At 52.7% G+C, this 17572-nt stretch overlaps 6 protein-coding genes across 6 annotated transcripts; 2 read left to right on the top strand and 4 right to left on the bottom strand.

The window, feature by feature from the left end:
- Window positions 1–310: 310 nt before the first annotated feature.
- Window positions 311–1701, top strand: ASPVEDRAFT_34466 (uncharacterized protein; the record flags this gene model as incomplete). The annotated part of the gene is made up of 2 exons (XM_040810855.1): window positions 311–1187; window positions 1262–1701. 2 exons carry the CDS (start codon window positions 311–313, stop codon window positions 1699–1701), a joined length of 1317 nt encoding a protein of 438 aa, XP_040674061.1.
- Window positions 1702–2090: 389 nt separating this feature from the next.
- ASPVEDRAFT_76994 (Zn(II)2Cys6 transcription factor) lies at window positions 2091–4401 on the bottom strand (the record flags this gene model as incomplete). Its single annotated transcript, XM_040816371.1, has 5 exons — window positions 2091–2695; window positions 2787–2974; window positions 3019–3638; window positions 3695–3775; window positions 3826–4401. The coding sequence occupies 5 exons, from the start codon at window positions 4399–4401 to the stop codon at window positions 2127–2129; spliced, it is 2034 nt and encodes a 677-aa protein (XP_040674060.1). The 3' UTR covers window positions 2091–2126.
- A 3357-nt stretch (window positions 4402–7758) lies between these two features.
- ASPVEDRAFT_66342 (cation:proton antiporter) lies at window positions 7759–9559 on the bottom strand (the record flags this gene model as incomplete). Its single annotated transcript, XM_040815876.1, has 6 exons — window positions 9477–9559; window positions 9222–9428; window positions 8985–9161; window positions 8805–8925; window positions 8221–8755; window positions 7759–8172 (listed from the first exon to the last, which is right to left on the bottom strand). The coding sequence occupies exons 1-6, from the start codon at window positions 9511–9513 to the stop codon at window positions 7759–7761; spliced, it is 1491 nt and encodes a 496-aa protein (XP_040674059.1). The 5' UTR covers window positions 9514–9559.
- A 494-nt stretch (window positions 9560–10053) lies between these two features.
- Window positions 10054–10751, bottom strand: ASPVEDRAFT_47461 (uncharacterized protein). The gene is made up of 2 exons (XM_040813786.1): window positions 10561–10751; window positions 10054–10504 (listed from the first exon to the last, which is right to left on the bottom strand). Coding segments are annotated over exons 1-2 (255 nt in total). The 5' UTR covers window positions 10563–10751; the 3' UTR covers window positions 10054–10251.
- Window positions 10752–10883: 132 nt separating this feature from the next.
- ASPVEDRAFT_155974 (Zn(II)2Cys6 transcription factor) lies at window positions 10884–13028 on the top strand. The gene is made up of 3 exons (XM_040808497.1): window positions 10884–11656; window positions 11721–11983; window positions 12050–13028. Exons 1-3 carry the CDS (start codon window positions 11311–11313, stop codon window positions 12845–12847), a joined length of 1407 nt encoding a protein of 468 aa, XP_040674057.1. The 5' UTR covers window positions 10884–11310; the 3' UTR covers window positions 12848–13028.
- ASPVEDRAFT_878768 (uncharacterized protein) lies at window positions 12931–17414 on the bottom strand. The gene is made up of 6 exons (XM_040818190.1): window positions 17267–17414; window positions 16378–17214; window positions 15681–16321; window positions 14874–14994; window positions 14192–14827; window positions 12931–14133 (listed from the first exon to the last, which is right to left on the bottom strand). The coding sequence occupies exons 1-6, from the start codon at window positions 17397–17399 to the stop codon at window positions 13055–13057; spliced, it is 3447 nt and encodes a 1148-aa protein (XP_040674056.1). The 5' UTR covers window positions 17400–17414; the 3' UTR covers window positions 12931–13054.
- Window positions 17415–17572: the final 158 nt, after the last annotated feature.

Here is a 17572-nt window from a genome sequence, read left to right as displayed (position 1 = left end):
TTGTTTTTCGGGCGCGGCCAATGGAATCAGTCCAAGTGGGAGAGGTTTGTGCAAGGCTATCAGACTGGGCCAATTGGGTGTTTCTGACTGTCTCTCTTGACAAGGGTTGCGAAGGAAGCGCCTTGGCTGCAGTGGGAGTGATTGCTGCGTTTGGGGCACAACTGGCAGTGCCATTTGTCTGTTGTCGTCCTTTTCGCTCTTGCGGCTCCTTTGTTTGTTATAGCCTTGTGAGCCCCTTATATCCTTTCTGGCGTCGTATTGGGCTTTTCCTTTTCAACTTGTTACCATCTCCCTGGCGTGGACCGGCGTCATGGCTTCAAATTCGACCTGGTACACAGAAACCCTAGAGCTGATTACCTCGACCGATGAACAGCATAGGCCTGTGACTACCACGGTCCTTTCGCTCTCGCCACCAAATGATTCAACGGCTTCATCAACCTGGTTTATCGTCTCCACCAAGACAGTTGAGGAGTATGTAACATGGATATCGAACCTATCTACCCCCGTCACCCGCACCCTGCCCGAGGAGACGAAAACCCAACAAGATGCGACACGACCTGTTAAATCTGCGGATTCAAGTCCTGCCTCGCCCTCTTCTAGCGTTGCAAATGAGGATACAACCGCTCTCCGATCGGTTCAATCTTCCAACGGGATCAGCAACGGAGCGCTAGCAGGCGCAATCGTCGGCAGCATCATCGGAACAGCCCTAGTCACCCTCCTGCTGGCATTCCTCTTCTTCCGACGACGAAATGCCAAACCGGCCAAACAGATCGATGACGACACATTCGCCGGCGCTGCAACTCGACACAGGAAATCCAAATCGAAATCGGGTGCTTTTCCACTCGCCGATATCATCCCTCAGCCGGAACCTGCTGATGACGATACCGTCCGCAGACGCATTCTTACTCTGGTCGACCAGGCGGGTCTGCATATTGACAACTATTATGTCCCTGGTTCTACGCCTGCGCATTTATCCAGCGAGCAGAGTGCCCGGCTGGCGGTGTATAACTCGGCTGACCTCCCTGCGCCGATTGAGACGTTGCTTGGCCAGCGGGAGATACGGAGGCAGGCCATCAAGTATGCCCTTGTGAGGACGATCTTACGGGGAATCATACCCGGTGGCAATGGGAACGGCGAGCTTCTCCCAAGGGCGTTTGCGGATATGCCAGTTGTTGATGGCAGTAGTGGTACGTTGACCTCCTTCCACTCTGACTCTACTTGCCTTTTCTTGGATATAATGCTAATAATACCTTCATCACAGGCTCAGCCGCAGTCTTCAACTGGCGCATGCTCACAGCACACCTCTACTCCCAGACACAGTCCAACACAACCACGCACAGCAGCAGCAACAGAAACAGCAAAACCCAGCCCTCCACATCCATAACCGAAGAATCCCCTATCCAAGCAACAGAATCCCTAGCCGGTCAATTCACAGCCGCATTCAACCCGTACAGCTTCCCAAGCTTCACGCCCGAAGAACGCACATCGCATCTGGAGACGCTGGCGTGTTCGGCGGCGGATTTGGGAGTCTGGTTGTTTTCACAGCCTTGCTCGTTTGAGTTTGATTGGGGAGGTTCAGGGACTGCGGAGATTCGTGTTGTACCAAGGGTTTTGAAAGTCGCTGATGAGAAGGGTGGGCTGTTGGTGACGCCGCAGGTTCTGGTCGAGGGGGAGAAGGTCGCTTATACGCCCAGGGCTTAGACAATCGTACTTCTAATGAGCTTATGTGAAGTAAAGTGTCTCGATCCAGTGGACTCCTCTATTAGTAATACTAATCACCTATGGGTATCATTGTCTCGATATAAATATGCCATCGTTCCAACTCCGCTTGGCAGATAATGGATGTCGGTATATAAGCATGTATGTATAGCTGTCCACCCGGCCGTTATGGTCCCCCAGATTCTGCCAATTCGTGGGTGCGATGTACAGGAGGCGAATTACTTAAAGGCTAGGATCTAGATAGACTAACAACACGTAATCGACAAACATTGATATAAGAAACAAACAAGAAACCCCAAACTATTCCACAGCGTGAGCTGTTCATGTCATATTCACTCACTCAGTAATGACAGACACGCGTCTATCGCGCCGGGAAGATCAATGTTGCTAAATGGAATGGGGCCTTCCTAAACCGCAGTGCTGCAGGATGCTTCTGACTCTTCTACAGCACTTGATGACGGCAGGCTTAATAGCCTCCCGGGTCCGCAGAAGAAATTCTCCATTGCTTCCATCCATACTGGGGTCAGTTCTCGTTCCGCACGAGAGGTATCAGGTCGCGGTGGGGTACGCTCCAGAACCGACTCCCAGGGCCTAGACACTGCTGCGTATAGCACCCCTGTCTCTTGTTCCGAGTTTTGGGGGATTGACATTGAATGATCGATGTACTGAAGTAGTCGGCTATACTGCTGTAGTGGAAGTGTGAATATATTCCAATGATTGCTCCTGTCTGCTTGTGTTTGAAGCTTTCTGTGAACCCCTGGCTGAGTATCCTTGAGCAATCGGGACACCCATAGTGCTCGTGCAATCAGGTTCGATACCCTAGTAACGTGATACCGCAAGCCAAGTGATCTGTTGACGGCGGAGAATAAAACCAGCGTGTCTTGATTCTGCCCTACATCTCGCCAGCAGGTTTGCGAGTCGATGGACAGTAGGATGTAAGGGGTCGTTGTATATGCGGCCCTAATCACATTACTGACTGTGAAGGGAGGATGTGCGAATGCAGTATATAATATCAACCCCCCGAAGACAAGCAAGATATCGAGAAACAAGATAAAGAACTTACACACTGATAGGAAGCTTGTCGATTGCCTTGATGCTCATGAGCCTTCTGACGCTGTCTGCTATTGACCGAATGGCCGCTACCAGCTCGGATCGACAGAACGCCAGTTTCTGGATATTCCCAGTCGTGTAGTCCGCTATCTCGTTCAGTACCAGGCAGACACGGTTGCAAAGTGCCACCCGAGCTGATCTACCGCTGTTTCAGCCATGTTCCTGAGTTGGAGCTGTTCGCGAACTTACTGGTAGTATATTCCGAGTAGGCCGGCGAAAAGGGGGATGGACGCATGTAGTCCGAAGTTCTTCCCGTCCATGTGCGTCATCCAGTCCAGCTCCCAGAATATTAACGACGACTTCAGATTGTCGAGTTCGTTGAGGTCATTCAGCCGGACTGGTATTTTATTATCTGTCGGCGGCCCGGGGTAGGCCACTGCTAGCAAATCGGTAATTATTGTGACAAGGTGGCACAGACCAACAAGCAGCTCGAAGAGCCCTGACTTTACTTCCTCTTTGTAGACTATGGAATGCAATATCTCGTCGTACATGTCCCTCCTCGTCAGCATTGGCGGGTAGAGCTCAAGGTGTGCAGCGGTAATCTGAATCGGACGCCGCATCCCAAGCGATATGATGCGGTCCCTGATCAAGCAGCACCACCATACTCGCTTCAATTCTGACCCCCGAGCAGTTGCTCGATGATCTTCGGATTCGGCCTGGCGCGCCTGCGCGATTCCTGCTTGTTTGATCGCGACGCGCAGCCATTCCGAGTTGGCATATACCTCAAAGTCAGAGCAGTAATACGTGAGCAACAACGCTGCTGTTGAAAGAGCCAACGGGTCATCTTCAACGCCACTTTCATACAATAGCTATATCCGTGAGCAGGGTGGGTTATTATCGGTCGCCGTGGTGATACTCAACGCACCTTGGCTTTTTCATACAGATCATCTCGGGCATCGAGCAGAGAGGCATAACCACACCTCTTGACCACTTCCTCTGGGACAAACTATCCGCTGTCAGGCTGACTAAGTCAGAAGGATAGGGGATTGCACCTACGCAGCTTGCTGAGAACATCATCGCGCGGAAAACGGTGAGCGAGATCTGCGTGCTGCCCGGCCGAGCATCGCGGTACGCCCTGCAGAACGCTGCTTCGTCAAATAGCGGAGCGAACGGATGGACATATAAGAAGTAATGGCGGATGAAGGCATCTACCTCGGATTTCTGCGGTAAACTTAGGCAATCCTGCGTCTCTATGAGCAAGGATTTGCTGCGCTCCAGTCTATCCATCGCAACAGGCTGTATAAATGGGTATTGCGAGTACGCCAGTGGGACTGGGTGAGTGTCCTCTTCTGAGATCCGAGCCCGGCCTGCACGCCGAGAGGCAGCCCTAGACGGCAGAAGCTCTTTCCCGGTGCCATTTGCTATTGCGAGGGCACGCGCCATCGCCAGCTCTTTCCGACGGTCTCTCGTACCCAAGAAAGCCTGGCATGAGACGGCATCCAAGCGACAGTTCGTGCAAGGGAAGCCATTCACGGTGGCGTCGCATCGGACCTTGCGAGAATGGCAGCGTTGGCAGGCGCGAGATGCGCGCTTTGGCCGGTGAGACCCATCGATTCTGGGAGATCCCTCCATATCTTGGGCATCTCAATACTTGCTTTGCAGACCGATCGATATAGCCAAATTTCCCCGAAGATATCTAATAGCCCCGATTTGGGTGTCTGTGCCGCTCTGGATTTGGAGAAACGACCCACATCTTACCGAAATGCCGAGGGAAAGGTTCGAATTGCTGTAGATAGCCTGCACAAGATTTCTTGTCTAATGAGACGGAGTATTTTGCTAACAGACGAAGGTAGCGTCTACATGGGAGCAGGGATCCAATAGATGGCTCAAAGATCTGGGACATATAGCTAAACATGCAAATAGGTGACATTTGGGCAGGTCGCGGCCTCAGGCAACCTGCCCTGTATAGATTAAGATGTATAACTAATATACGAATATAAGATCAGGCGGCCCGCCCCTGCTTCCACCGCCACTCAAGCATATCCAGCAATTCATTATCGAGTTTCGTGGATCCCTCGGGACTAACGGGGCTCATGGTTCTGGGTGTCCCTGTCGCTGTCTCGGTGCCTGCACCGCTGATGATGGAGCCGTTGGTGACGGAATTGAAGCCCGTATTTCCATTAGCGTTGTCAGTAGTAGTAGTAGGAGTAGCAGTGGTGATGCTGGCAGCAGGATTTGAATGTGCATGCTCCTCGATTTTCACTTTCGGTGGGACAGGTGGCGGTTGCGCTAGGTTTACCACCAGCTCCTTATCGGCGTCTTGCAGCTGCACTGGGAGTTCCCAGGGTAGATCGTCGGAGTTTCTTTGCACTGCGATTTGGACTGGAATCGGGGGTGGTGCTGCTGTTGGTGGAGGCGGATATACCTGCGAGGTGTGTTCGACATTCACAGTGGCAGTGGCAGTGGTAGTGGGTTGTTTCGGTGGAGGAGGAGGAGCGCTCACAGGCGGAGGGCTGTGAATCGGAATCTCGTCCTCAAACTCCTTCTGCACCGCAGGAGAAGACGCCGATATCTCAACTGGGGCGACAGGAACAGAGGTAGGACTAGCTCCGATACCAACCGGCTCACCAAAAGACGCAGGGAAGCCCACCTCAGGAACCTTGGCCCTAACACCCTCAAGCCTCACTAGCACAGCTACCAAACTCGCATGGCAAAGAACCAATCTTTCCCTCCGCTCCCTCGCCCGTCTCGAATCCCGCATCATCCACCGGAACTGCGTCTTGAGACCCAGTTTGCCGTTATTTGTTTCCTGGTCGATGCGCATGGACTCGGTGAGGAGGAGGATGTCGCGCGCGGCGGCCTCGGTGTCGCCGATTGTGGATTGGATCCATTGTTTCTCGACGAAGGGGAGGTAGTGCTGGAGTTCGGTGAAGAGGTGGCGGGCTTGCGAGGTTTGGGTGTGGACGTGGTGCGTTAGGGCTAGGAGGGAGGATGCGTCGTGGGGATTTGGGTCGGGATTGGTATTCGGAGGCTGGAATTGTGGCTGCACTGGTATTGATTGTAGTGGTGATAATGGAGGAGATACTGGCTGACGCTGGAGAGGGATTGCAGGAGGTACAGGGGGTGCCGAGGGTGCGGTCGAGGTTGATGTTGTGCTTCCGCTGGACTGGGAGGGCGCTGTTGGTGCTGATGCCTGGTATCCCGACGGCTGCGACTGCAGTAGTGTGTTCAGGCTCAGATTCGACTTGAGAGTCGTGAATGAGAGACGCGAGTTGCGGGTTTGGACGTGCGATTGAGTCGGTGGTTCGGGCATCGATGACCGCACTCCAGTTGGTGTCGCGATGGAGTTTCTCGTGGGCTGTGCACTGGCATTTTGGTATGGAGAGTAGTTCGTTTCCTCGGATTTTGTTGTATTGGAAGAGTAATTTTCGCTGAATATTTGGGAGGGCCTGGAGCGCGGCGGGTCTGCCACAGGCGCCATGTCTTCAGGGGCTGGCTGGCTGGGCAGTGGGGGAGCCTGCTTTGTTGTCGTCTTGGAAGTCTCGCTCGACTCTGACTTAGCTGATGACTCCGACCTGACTGGAGAGTCTGGCTTTACTAGCGGAGATTCAGAGTTTGCAGTTGGAGCAGGTCCGGCTTGCTCCTCCGCAGTCTCACGAGGGCTTTCTTTGGCTGTTGTGCTCTCGCTCGGAGACCGTGGATGCGAATGAAGGGGCGTCTCTCTGGTGACAGCACGAACGGCGCTAAGCGAAGGTCCTCTGGTGCGGGGACTCCCTGCAGGCTTTGGGGCGTCGCTCGTATTGCTGGTCGTGCGCGTATCGCCAGGCGATCCGTCTGCATCCGTGGGCGAGACCGGCGTGGTGATAATACTGGGCACGGTTGGATTCCTGGTGTGCATGGTCTCGCTGATTGTGCGCTGGGGCTGGGATGTCGGAGTAAGATGGCCCTGGGTCTGGCCGATGGTGTAGCTTGCCGATCGCAGGTGTGATTGTGAAGGCGAGCGAGAGTCTGGCGGGGTGGTCGGGTTGGGCAGGATGAGGCTGAGGGCCGGGCGCGTAGGAGGGGTTCTGGTGCTGCTGTCGCTGTCGCTGGTGCTGATACTGCTGTTCGATGGCGAGGTCATGGATACACTCCTCTGGTGGGCTGATGGCGGTTGAAGCTGGCCATTCGTGCTGGCGGTGGTCTCGCTGGGCTTGCTGAAGGTGGAAGCGCGCGATCGCGATTTTGGCGACGAGGGGCCAGTCTTAGGGGGCAGGGCAGGGCGGTTCTGCAGGTTGTACTGGCGGTAGAACCGCGGTGGCACAAAGCGTGGTTGTTGCTGCTGTGTGGCCATGGTGGTTCAGTCCGACAGAGCACTGCAGGGAGCGTTACTCTGGACTGTGCTGCAGGGGTCTCAAATATGATTGAGAGAGAGGTGGATACATGAGGCAGTGTTGATTAGGGGGATTGCAATTACGGATGAACAGATTAAAGAAAAAGAAATAAGCACCTTGTCGGAGTACGGAGAGTCCGCAGTAAGATGGCAGTTAGGGCTTTATATTATCAGAGCAGTGTAGGCGTCACTATTTACAACTCAACACCACGGACATCGCCAGCCTTTTAAACAAGCACGCTCTCTCGTTTTCTTCTTTGCTCTCTACAAAATGGCCCCCAATGCCATGGCGCGTTGTACAATCAGGCTGTGCAACACGAGGCTCCACTGCTGTTGGCTGCCATGCGGTGAAAGCCTCAGCCTTGTCTCTTTCATGACAGCCGCAATTTCAATCGCCATAGACAGCCAATAGAATTGCCTAGAAGAGTGGGTTTGAACTCGCCAACAAACACGGTTCAACAGATGGGAGTTAAACAGGAGCTAACTCCGGAGTTAGTTGATGCCAGCAACTCCCAACATCGTCCCCACTCCACACCAGGGGCCCAAGAGTCTGGTCAAACACCTCCTGACAGTGGAACCGGTCGGAACTGGACCGGAACCGGCTGGAAAGAGCTATTTTAAGCCGCAGACTGAGGGTCTGTCTGTTGCGCGGCCTGCAGCTGCAATCCCCATGGGCCTCTCCCAATGCGTTTCCCGTAAATCTTGACCAGCACTCCCACGGCGACCGGCCCAATGATGGTATTGAGAAGAATCGCCCAGACACCCGTGATGAAGCCGTCCTCGCTCACGTACGAGGTCTCGTTGTACCCGATTTCGATGATCAGGAGTCCGATTTCCCCACGCGCGACCATCGCGGATCCGAGTAGGAGGCCGGAGAGCCACACGGTTGTGGTGGCTGAGTTTGATTGCTTTTCGTTTCGCGTCTCTCCCCTTGCCGTTTCATCTGTGCTAGGAGCTGGATGGTTGGGGGAGCGGCGTCGGGACTTTGCGGATAGAGCATGCCAGGTAGGTATGCAGATGCCAACGATGAACTAACAATTAGTACGCTGCCCAGCTGAACTAGCTTTAATATGACATACCTTGGCAAATACCATCAACAGTGTAAACACTATCCCCCGCCATATCCTCTTGCCCGTCCACAGCTGCACAAACGGAATGGCGAAGCCCACACTGGCAAAGAACAGCGGCTCCATGAGATACTTTTGCACATCAAACAGATACCGCTCAAAGGTATGTACAAAGGTCGGACTTTTATGCTCCTCCCTCTCGCCCTCTTCTCGACTCATCACGACGAACGGTCCTTCGGGGTGTTTGCTTGGTATGTATGTCAGGAACGTACCCGCGAGAAAAGCCCCGAAGAGCACCGATGTCCCTGTAAAGGCGGCGATACTTATGAATGCGCACAGAACGAGCGCCATCAAGACAATATTCGAGATGTGATCGTACCGCGCGAAGTGGTTCTCGATGTACCGCCGAAAGACAGGCGCGAAGAGGTACTTTGTCACGATTGGGGTGACGATTGCCATGCCAATTGATGCCACGATCGGGCGGCCGATTAACCAGCCGAGATTGACGCTGGCGCCGCTATTCAGTTTGCTCAGGTCGGATATGACGCTGGTCGATCTTATAAGTAGTGGACAGTGGTTGTGGTGAAGGTACAAACCTGGACATCACGAGCCCGACGACATCGTCGATGACTGCTGCGCTGACAAGAACTGACCCGACGCGAGTCTGGCCTAGGTCTACTGTTTTCGACGCGGATGATATAACGGCGAACGTAGTTCCTACTCTGTTTAGTATTGAAAGGCGTCATGGTACTAAAGGCTTCATTAGAGGCACGTACCAAGCGAAGTAGCCGACAGAGCAGCGCCGATGATGAACGTCTCGACAGGCCCATATCCAAAGCCTAAATATAACAAAAGATACGAAAGCCCGATCGGAAAAAGCACGCCGGTCGCTGCCCCGACCATGCTGAGCACGAAGTTCTGCTTCAGCAAGTCAATGCGAGCACCGAGGCCGCCTGTCAAGTTATCAGCTATCAATGTCGTATTTTATGAAAGAATTATATTAGAAGGAATACCTTCAAAAATAATCAGGATCAGCCCGACATATCCCAGCGCGATAAACGTCTCCTGCCATTCAAGCTCGAGGATATCGGCCAGCGGCTTGCCGTATATAATTCCGACCGCGATGTGCCCGATGATCCCGGCGCGGATGATCTTCGCTGAGAGCCATTCTGCGAGCGAAAGGAACAGGAAGAAGGAGATGAGCACCAGGACTTGGACGACTGCGCTTGTCAGTGGGCTATATAATCGTCAATGCGAGTGGGACGCACTGCTGGGCTCATGGTACTGTACGAAACCACCCGCCATGGATAGATGACAGCCAATAGTCTGAGAACGCTAATCTGCGTCTAGGTATGTCGACAGATCTCGATTTGATATCTGTAAGGGTCTGAATGGTTTTCACGCAGGGTCTTTGAATGACATCATCGATGCATCCGACCGAGGGCCAGGGCGGCTCCACATACTCCACCGGTCTGCACGGTTTGGTTGCATCAGTGTAAATTTATGGTGCAGGGCAAGACGGCACCATTATCTTGTCTGCTTAGTGACAGTAGGGATACCACAATATCGTGAGCCCAGAAGATTGAACCGGCTGAGCAAGAGTGATGGAGACTTACTGAGGAAGGAGAAGAGTGTCAACTTACGACTTTTCCTCAATCCAGAGACGCTGCTGTACCGAACTACGCTTATTTTTATGACATCCGGTGAAATCTTGATATCTTCTCTGAAATGGACCACAATTCCCAATCGCCTGCTAACCCCAACAACAGCTCCGGACGGGTTGTGTACGTTTAACTGGCTTTACGGACGAGCGAAACTTCATCTTGTGCTACAGGGAGAGCACCTGCCTGGTTGACTCCGCGGGGGCAAAATGAGTGGTAGCTATATAGTATATATGATTTTTCTTTCTTACTTTGGTGCCATCAATAGTTGATAGTTAAGACTAGTTGTACGTTAAACCAGATCACCAGCTTTTACTCCCATAACGCCTTTCCAACCGCGCCCAAATGTTCGAAATAAACCCATATTTCTTCATACACAATGTCAATCGTCCCCCTTTCCAGCTGCTGACTTCTTTATATCATTCTCTACCATGAAAACAGGCACCTCCTCAGTAAACGTCGACGACCGCGTCTCTCTTCGGCGCCACTGACGAAGAAGGCGGGAGACAAAGTATCGGATAAATAGAAGGACTATTAATAGAGCGCCGTAGAAGGTGATGAGATCGGGGATCTTGGGCCAGTATTGACTTTGTTTCACTTTCGGAGGGGAGGGTTCGTATTGAGGATGGGGAGCCCTAATCCAGTCTGTTAATCCTTCTCGCTGCCAAATATGCACGTGGGCTGGAAGTACATTTCTATTGGCCAGTCATTGGCGGGTCGTCAGGGTCCAATGCCGTTGAGCTTGAATCCGTCTCTTGAATCTTGAGGCTCTTGACGCTCGTTAGGGTTCGTGGTCGCATGTCTCTATATGCCGAGATCAGGAATCCCCAATACCCGTCAAAGAGGGAAATGACTGGTATATTTAAACTCTTCCATTGAAAATATACGCGTCGGTCGACCACCATATGGAGAGAGTCCAGGCAACAGAATTAAGAAAAAGCTTGAGACTTGAGACAGTCTGCACCGCCAGCTCCACATGTTTTACATCGTCGACCCTGGACCCATCCAGCACGCAACACCAACACCAACCACCAGCCGGAACACTAAAACTAGGTCTCAAACACTTTTGACAGCCCACTCCGCATCCCGGCGGTTTAGCTGATTGCGGTCCCCGATTTGCTTATCCTGATCGGCGGTGCCACTTCAGGCAGTTGCAGCCTCGGCGCCCGCGGAACCCCAGTTTAGGTGGCGAGCTGGTTGAACTGGTGCCTGGCGACCGTTATCCAAGCTTAATTATCCTAATTCATTCGTGACTCACGCCCCGCCGGGATAATTCTTCTCTGGCCCCCATACTAATAACCGCATGCTTGACTCTCTGACCTGTCAGAAGCTTAGCTTCCTCAGGTCGCCCCCCTGCCCTAACCACCACCCGGCAGGTCGAAGCGCTGCTTGAATTAAGGATTGATGAATGAATTGATTATTGATCCTGATCGCGGCCCGCATGACAGCTCCCCGTCAACGCTCGTATACGGGCTGCTGGTCATGTCGCCGGCGGCGGCGCAAGTGCGATGGAGCCCGGCCCAGCTGTCGCAATTGCGAGAGGCGCGGTACCCCCTGTGAGGGCTATGAAGTGCGTTTGAGATGGGGTGCGGGCATTGCGTCGCGTGGGCATTTTGCTGGTGCTGAACGGCCTGTTTTGGGTGCTCTTGACAGTAGCCCTAGCCCTAGGGTGTCTGTTGCTGGATCTGAGACTGTCGCTGGTTCTAGTGAGCCCCGGCCACAGCAGTCTACTCCTGTACCTGGACCGGAAAATGTAGAGCTGCAAGCCAGTGAACTGCTCCAGAAGTGTATGTTCTATACTTCTGACGATTCGCAGTAGCCCGTCTACTAACCCCGATATTTATTGCTTAGTTTTCCACTCCGGCCACCATGACCTGCTTTCTATACGAGAGTCTCGAGATGTATTCAAAACAATGGTCGAGATATGGTGCCAGGAATCCAAAGCCTGCGCTGCAGTCTGCGTCGCCCTGCAAACCCTCCTCGAGCCAGAAGTACACGCCCAGTTCGAAGAATACTTCGACATCGCCCTGCAGCGCTTCCGTGCGGAAATGGCTCACACGGATGTCCTGAGCCAGGGGACTCTGGCTGCAGGGAATCTACTTTGCACCGTTAGTGTATGTCTACTACTAATATACTAAACTACACCGTTGCTATTAACGCTTCTGATCATTTTGGTTTAGTTCTTCCATGGTAAACCGTGGACTTTCCACGTCCACGGCCTCTACGAGCACCTCACCCACTCCCCGCCCGACAGCAGTATCTTGCACGCCCGCGACCCAGCTTGTCACTCTCTAATCGGTTCTCTCGGGATAATGGACCTCCCGCCCTTCGTCGCCGGTCGTCGCTCACCACCAATGCATATCTGGTACCACCACTGCCGGGGGAGCTCTCGCACGTGGCTTGGTCCAGTCAGTACAGGGGGAATTGAGCCGATCACAGGCCTGCCGCGATCGCTGATTGACTTGTTCTCATGTATTGGGTTTAGTCCGGACCAGGATATCGAAAGCGGGTTTTGGTGCTGGCCTGGTGAGGAGGGGAGTGCGGCGCAGATGCAGCTTTGGGAGGCGTACCAGTTTGCGGGTATTCTTGCTGTGAGGAGGAACTCTCATCCTGGAGTGGGAGTAAGTGGAAACGAATCAACGTCGAATGAGGTTGTAATTGGCCGGATCGTCGGTGCAATCGAGGCCTTGAACCGTGCAGCTCCGGATATGGACGAGGATGATGAAGTGGTGTTCAATGCTATTCGGTATCCGCTTGTCATTGCGGGTTCGGATGTTGATGTTATGCGTGCACATCCGGAGTGGAGGGGTATGATTGAGGGGACGCTCAGGACACTTGTTGAAGAGGATCCTTATGCGCAATGTAAGTTGACGCTTGATGTGTTGAGTGAAGTATGGTCGTTGTGGGAGCAGGGGAGGGATGTTGGCGTTGCGGAGCTAGCATTTGAGAGGGGGGTGGAGCTTTATCTTGTTTCTTGATTTGTGTATTAGTTGTGTGGATACTCTCATGATTTGTTGTATATAGTTGAAAAGTATAGACCCCTTCTCGCCTCGTTATTGTGCCTTTGATATCAGACGTGGAATGCGGAGATATTGCTACCAGGAGAATTACATTTCTAACCAGACCCATTGCGATAATGCAATATGGGGCATTTATCTGCAGCTACCCAATTTTATCTGTATATATCAAATGCTAAGAACACCGGTAAAGGCCCGTCCATCCTCGCTATACAAAACCTCCTTCTTCCCACTGCGGTCACAGCGATAGATACTCCCACCCAAGTCGGTCAAAACAATATCGCCAGACTTCTCGACACTCAATCCGATCGCCTCATGAAGGCCGCGCGTGACAATCTCGGGCTTTCCTACTGGGCTCCCCTCTTCGCTTAGCTTGACTCGGTACAGCGCATTGCCGAAAGGCAACTCTCCCCGGTCTGTCCAGTACAGCTCGCCCCTCTCCTCGTCAACCTCCAGATCAATCGGCTCAGGGAGTCCACTTAAAATACACAGTTCGCTATCATCACACCCGTTCTCCAGGACACCAGGCGGCGCATCAATAGGCGCGCTGAATATCCTCCCCTTCCCGCTCTTCGGTGCCCCCTTCTGCGTCCAGTAGAACCTATTATACTGTCCTGAGACGGCAATTCCAACACACCAGTCCCGCACGTCCGATGGGCTGTCCGTCTTCTGCGGTCGTGAGACTAATCTTTCGAGCTCTGACCCGTCGAGGCTGCACCGATACACCGCGCACCCCTCTCGATCAGAGAAATACAGTTTTTTGGCCTCTCTGTCGATGGTGAGTTGCTTAGGTGTGTTTATCGTCCCAGGTTCAATGACTGTACGGATGTCGCTTCCATCTAGCGAGGCAGAGCATACCGACCCGTCCAATCGCCCCGGAATACCCATGTTTGTCCAGAAAAGACGGTTTGTGCCGTAATCCACCGTGATTCCGTCTGGGAGAAGCTGCTGATCAACTAGTGCGGAGTGCTGCGTTCCATCCGGGGTGAAGGAGAGGATCTGGCCCACTGGTGTTCCGACAGATGTGGTAGCAGTTGATGCCGCAAGTCCGACGTCCAGGGCTAGAATACGGTGCTCGTTTGTCTCTGGTTGGGTTGGAGGATACAGGCCGCCCTTGGCCGATTTGTTTCCGAGTTTGCCCTGGTCGATGTAGTTTGTTGTTAAGTAGTCGACGGTCTTTTCGGAGGATAGGCTGCGTTCGTACACGTAGTGCTGCTCGATGAAGGCGACGGTGTCGAGACCGACCTCTATTCGATGGTTAGTAAAATAACCGCAAAGACGATAGGAGAATCAGAAAATACTCACGATCCATCATTTTACAAGGCAAGCTACGCCCTTCAATAAACATAGTCTCCCACATAGCGTCGATCTCTTCAGGCACAGACACTCCCTCAGACAGGATAGTAAGTACTTCGCGTTTCACAGCCGCCCAAAGACGATTGAATATAAACCCCGTCGACTCCTTTCTTGCAACATAAGGCGCTGTCGCGCCCTCACGACACCTCTCAACCATGAACGGGAAAATCTCCTCACTGGTGAACCCGTCCGTCATCAGTTCAACGATCATGCACTTCGGCGGCATATAGTAGTGCATATTCAAGATGCGCGGCTTGACTTCCTCGGGAACTTTATCCAGCATCTCCGATGATTTGTATGACGAGGAGTTGGAAGCTAGGATACAGTCCTTCGGCGCGCAAGCCGATAACTCAGCAAAGGTCGAGATCTTGAGTGGGAGTTTCTCGGGGACGGCCTCGATCACCAGCCACGCTGTTTCTACGGCATCTTCGAGAGTTGTGAATGGTTGTGCTTTGCCTGGTGATCTACCGGTCTTGGTTGCGTAGGCTGACACTTCTTGGTCGATATAGGCGATGCCAGCGGTAAGCTGCTCGGGGCTGGGGTCGCGCAGGTGGACGTTGTAGCCGGCAGAGGCCCAGATGCAGCCTGTAGAGTTAATGGTGTATTCAGAATAAAGATTTTGAAAACTCACCGATTCTCCTTCCAAGGACTCCAGCACCCAGAACCGCGACAGGGCGGTTTTGGTAGTCATTTGGTGGTGACCAGGTTGGATGCATGGTATGTATGGTGGTGATGCAAAATAAGTCCAAAGTCTGTTTGAAGATCAAAAGCCACGGCTACTGCAAAACACTGGATATATAAGGCTTGTCACTTCCGAGATATCCATGATCCCGAATCTACATCCAACCAGCAACGTTGTGCCGATAAACCTGCCGCGGTATGCCCTGTGGACCGGCACTCGTCATCCCGCGGAACCGCGATGCCGAGTATCGGCATGCCGTGTCGACTCGTCCCTCGGGACTGCTCCGGAACAGGGGTGAGGGATTATTATTGCTGGTTGTCTTGTTGGCAGGTGTGTCTGTAGTACCTATGGATCCTCGGAAATGAAACGGCACGCTGCCAGGGTGGACCTGGAAGCTTCTACCGTCGGTCCGTCATAGTCGAATTCTTTGCACGGTGAAGGAAAAAATAGTATTGATTTATCCAGTTGCTCGGGCCTTACTCCGCTGATGTCTTACTTGTGAGTCGGATGTAGTTGAGCTCTAGTATTGCAGTGTATCTGCTGTTCACATTGGTTGCACAGCTATACCGACAATTTCAGTACTTCTAGGCTAATCCTGTTTTTTTGGTTTTGTGGAATGGAGTATGTAAGAATGAAACGATAAGATGTTCTATTTCTATCAATATTACATGTATCTTCTATATAATCCAAACTATCCCCTTCTTCTCCTCACTCCGTAGACTTCGGAGGCCACTTGACTCTCCGCTCAGCGCGCACATACAAGTTGTTCGGTCGAATCAACTGGAACATGGGATCATACTCAATCGGCCCATTCCCCTCTCGAACAAAGTTATACCGATAGATCAGCTTCGGCAAGAAGATCTTCACCTCCTGCAGCGCAAAGTTAAACCCAATGCACATGCGCTGCCCCATCGCAAACGGGATATACGCCGCCTTATGTCTCCCCTTCACTTCAGGCGTATCCCAGCGGTCAGGGTTGAATCGGGCCGGGTTATCCCATATCTCAGGGTTATTATGGATATGGTGAAGCGCAGGAATAACAACCGAGTCTTTCGGGATTTTGTAGCCGCCAGGAAGAACCAAGTCGGCCTTTGCGGTTCGGCCGGGCTGGAAGGATGGGTTGTGTTTGCGCTGTGTTTCCTTGATGAATTTGTCTTGGAAGACGAGCTTGTCCGTGATTTCGGCCGTGAGCTCGGTGTCTTCTGTGATGCCGTTGTCGACCAGTTCTTGGAGGAGTCGCTCCTGCATCCCCGGGTATGTGACGAGACCGTATATCAGCCATGAGAGGAGAGAGCTGGTTGTGGTGAATCCAGCTGCCGTTGCCACGACGAGGGCCCAGACTAGGCTCTCCTTTGGTAGTTTCTCGCCTTTGTTATCTGTAGCGCGGATAGCGTAGTCTGGAGAGCATCATTAGCTCTTTCTAAAAGGACAGAAGAGAAGGTGCAATACATACCAACCATGTTAGAAGCCTCCAGAGCTGCCTCCTGGAGCGGCAAGTCGGTAATTCCTCCTCGTGCTGCGCTATTGATAGACTCTTGCACCATCTCCTCGATCCGTGACTTCAAGTTCCGCAGCCTCTTGGGCGCTCCGAATGGCAACTTGCCGTACCAGTCACCCTTGGAGGTAACCTCCTTATTAAGTGATAGCAGCTCAGCAATGGCATGTACCATCTCATGAACCGGCGCACCGGGCTCTGTGAAGTGTTGGAAGTCCAGTCCAAGCGTCAACTTCCCAACGGCTTGAGAGCCCAGTTTTAACATATACTGGTACACGTTCCATGCCTGGTCACCCTCGTCAAGGGCGTCGAATACCGTAAACGCATCTTCAACTGTCCGCTGCATCGTCGGCGCATAGTGTCGCACTGCCTTAGGTCCAAGGGCTGGCGGCAAGAACTTATGTGCTACCTTCCACTCGGGCGTGTCAGTGTCGCCTAAGAAGACACCAGCAGCAGGCGTCTTGAGCGCATGGAGTGGGTGTGCTTCGTTGATTTTCTTAGAGAAGAAGTCCGACTCCGAGAAGACGATCGCGGAGATTGTAGGGTCGTTTGTTTGATATGTTATACGGCCAAGGTTGGTCGTCTTGAAGATTGGGCCGTATCGGTCGAACAGGCGCTGGTGGTTGCCAAGGTGGTCGGGATACACCTCGAGGTAGTTACCCACGTATGGAAGACCGCTGGGGCCTTCGGGTTCCCGTACACCGCTGCCATCGATACTAATGCCTATTGGTTCTGTGGCGGCAACGATGTCGGCGATTTCCATCAGGTATTCATTGTTTGCTTGGAACCCGATTCCTTGGTGAAGTTAGCATGTACTAGTCGCGCTGCGAAAGAAATTACAACTGACCATTTGGCTCGACAATGGCAAAGTGGGCGGCGACAAGGTTCTTGAGCTGTTCAACACTTGACTTGGTGTCGACTTCAATGGCTTTGGCGGACGATGCCGCTTCTCCTAAGAGGTAGAATTGCTGGCTTGACATGATTCAAGTGACCAACGTATCTTGAAAAGTCTGCACCAGCAATACTGAGTTTAATGACATTGTCTGCCTTTATAAACGTCTCGCAGCACGCATTAGCTTCCACTGTCAATATAAAATGGTCCACATCTGGGCGGATCCCGAAAAGCTGCCGCGGGAATGCCGATGCCGTGTCT

This window comes from Aspergillus versicolor (assembly GCF_001890125.1).
Source record: "Aspergillus versicolor CBS 583.65 unplaced genomic scaffold ASPVEscaffold_15, whole genome shotgun sequence".
In the NCBI taxonomy this organism is placed as follows: domain Eukaryota; kingdom Fungi; phylum Ascomycota; class Eurotiomycetes; order Eurotiales; family Aspergillaceae; genus Aspergillus; species Aspergillus versicolor.
Note: the sequence above shows the minus strand (reverse complement) of the source record. Positions and strands in the feature narration are given on the sequence as shown.

Coding starts and splice junctions, on each gene's coding strand:
- ASPVEDRAFT_155974 (XM_040808497.1), top strand. CDS start 11,311: ATGACAGCTCCCCGTCAACGCTCGTATACGGGCTGCTGGTCATGTCGC. Junction 11,657..11,720: donor CAGTGAACTGCTCCAGAAGT/GTATGTTCTATA, acceptor TTTATTGCTTAG/TTTTCCACTCCGGCCACCAT. Junction 11,984..12,049: donor ATCTACTTTGCACCGTTAGT/GTATGTCTACTA, acceptor ATTTTGGTTTAG/TTCTTCCATGGTAAACCGTG.
- ASPVEDRAFT_878768 (XM_040818190.1), bottom strand. CDS start 17,399: ATGTCAAGCCAGCAATTCTACCTCTTAGGAGAAGCGGCATCGTCCGCC. Junction 14,828..14,873: donor AGTCCTTGGAAGGAGAATCG/GTGAGTTTTCAA, acceptor TTAACTCTACAG/GCTGCATCTGGGCCTCTGCC. Junction 14,134..14,191: donor GCCTTGTAAAATGATGGATC/GTGAGTATTTTC, acceptor ACCATCGAATAG/AGGTCGGTCTCGACACCGTC.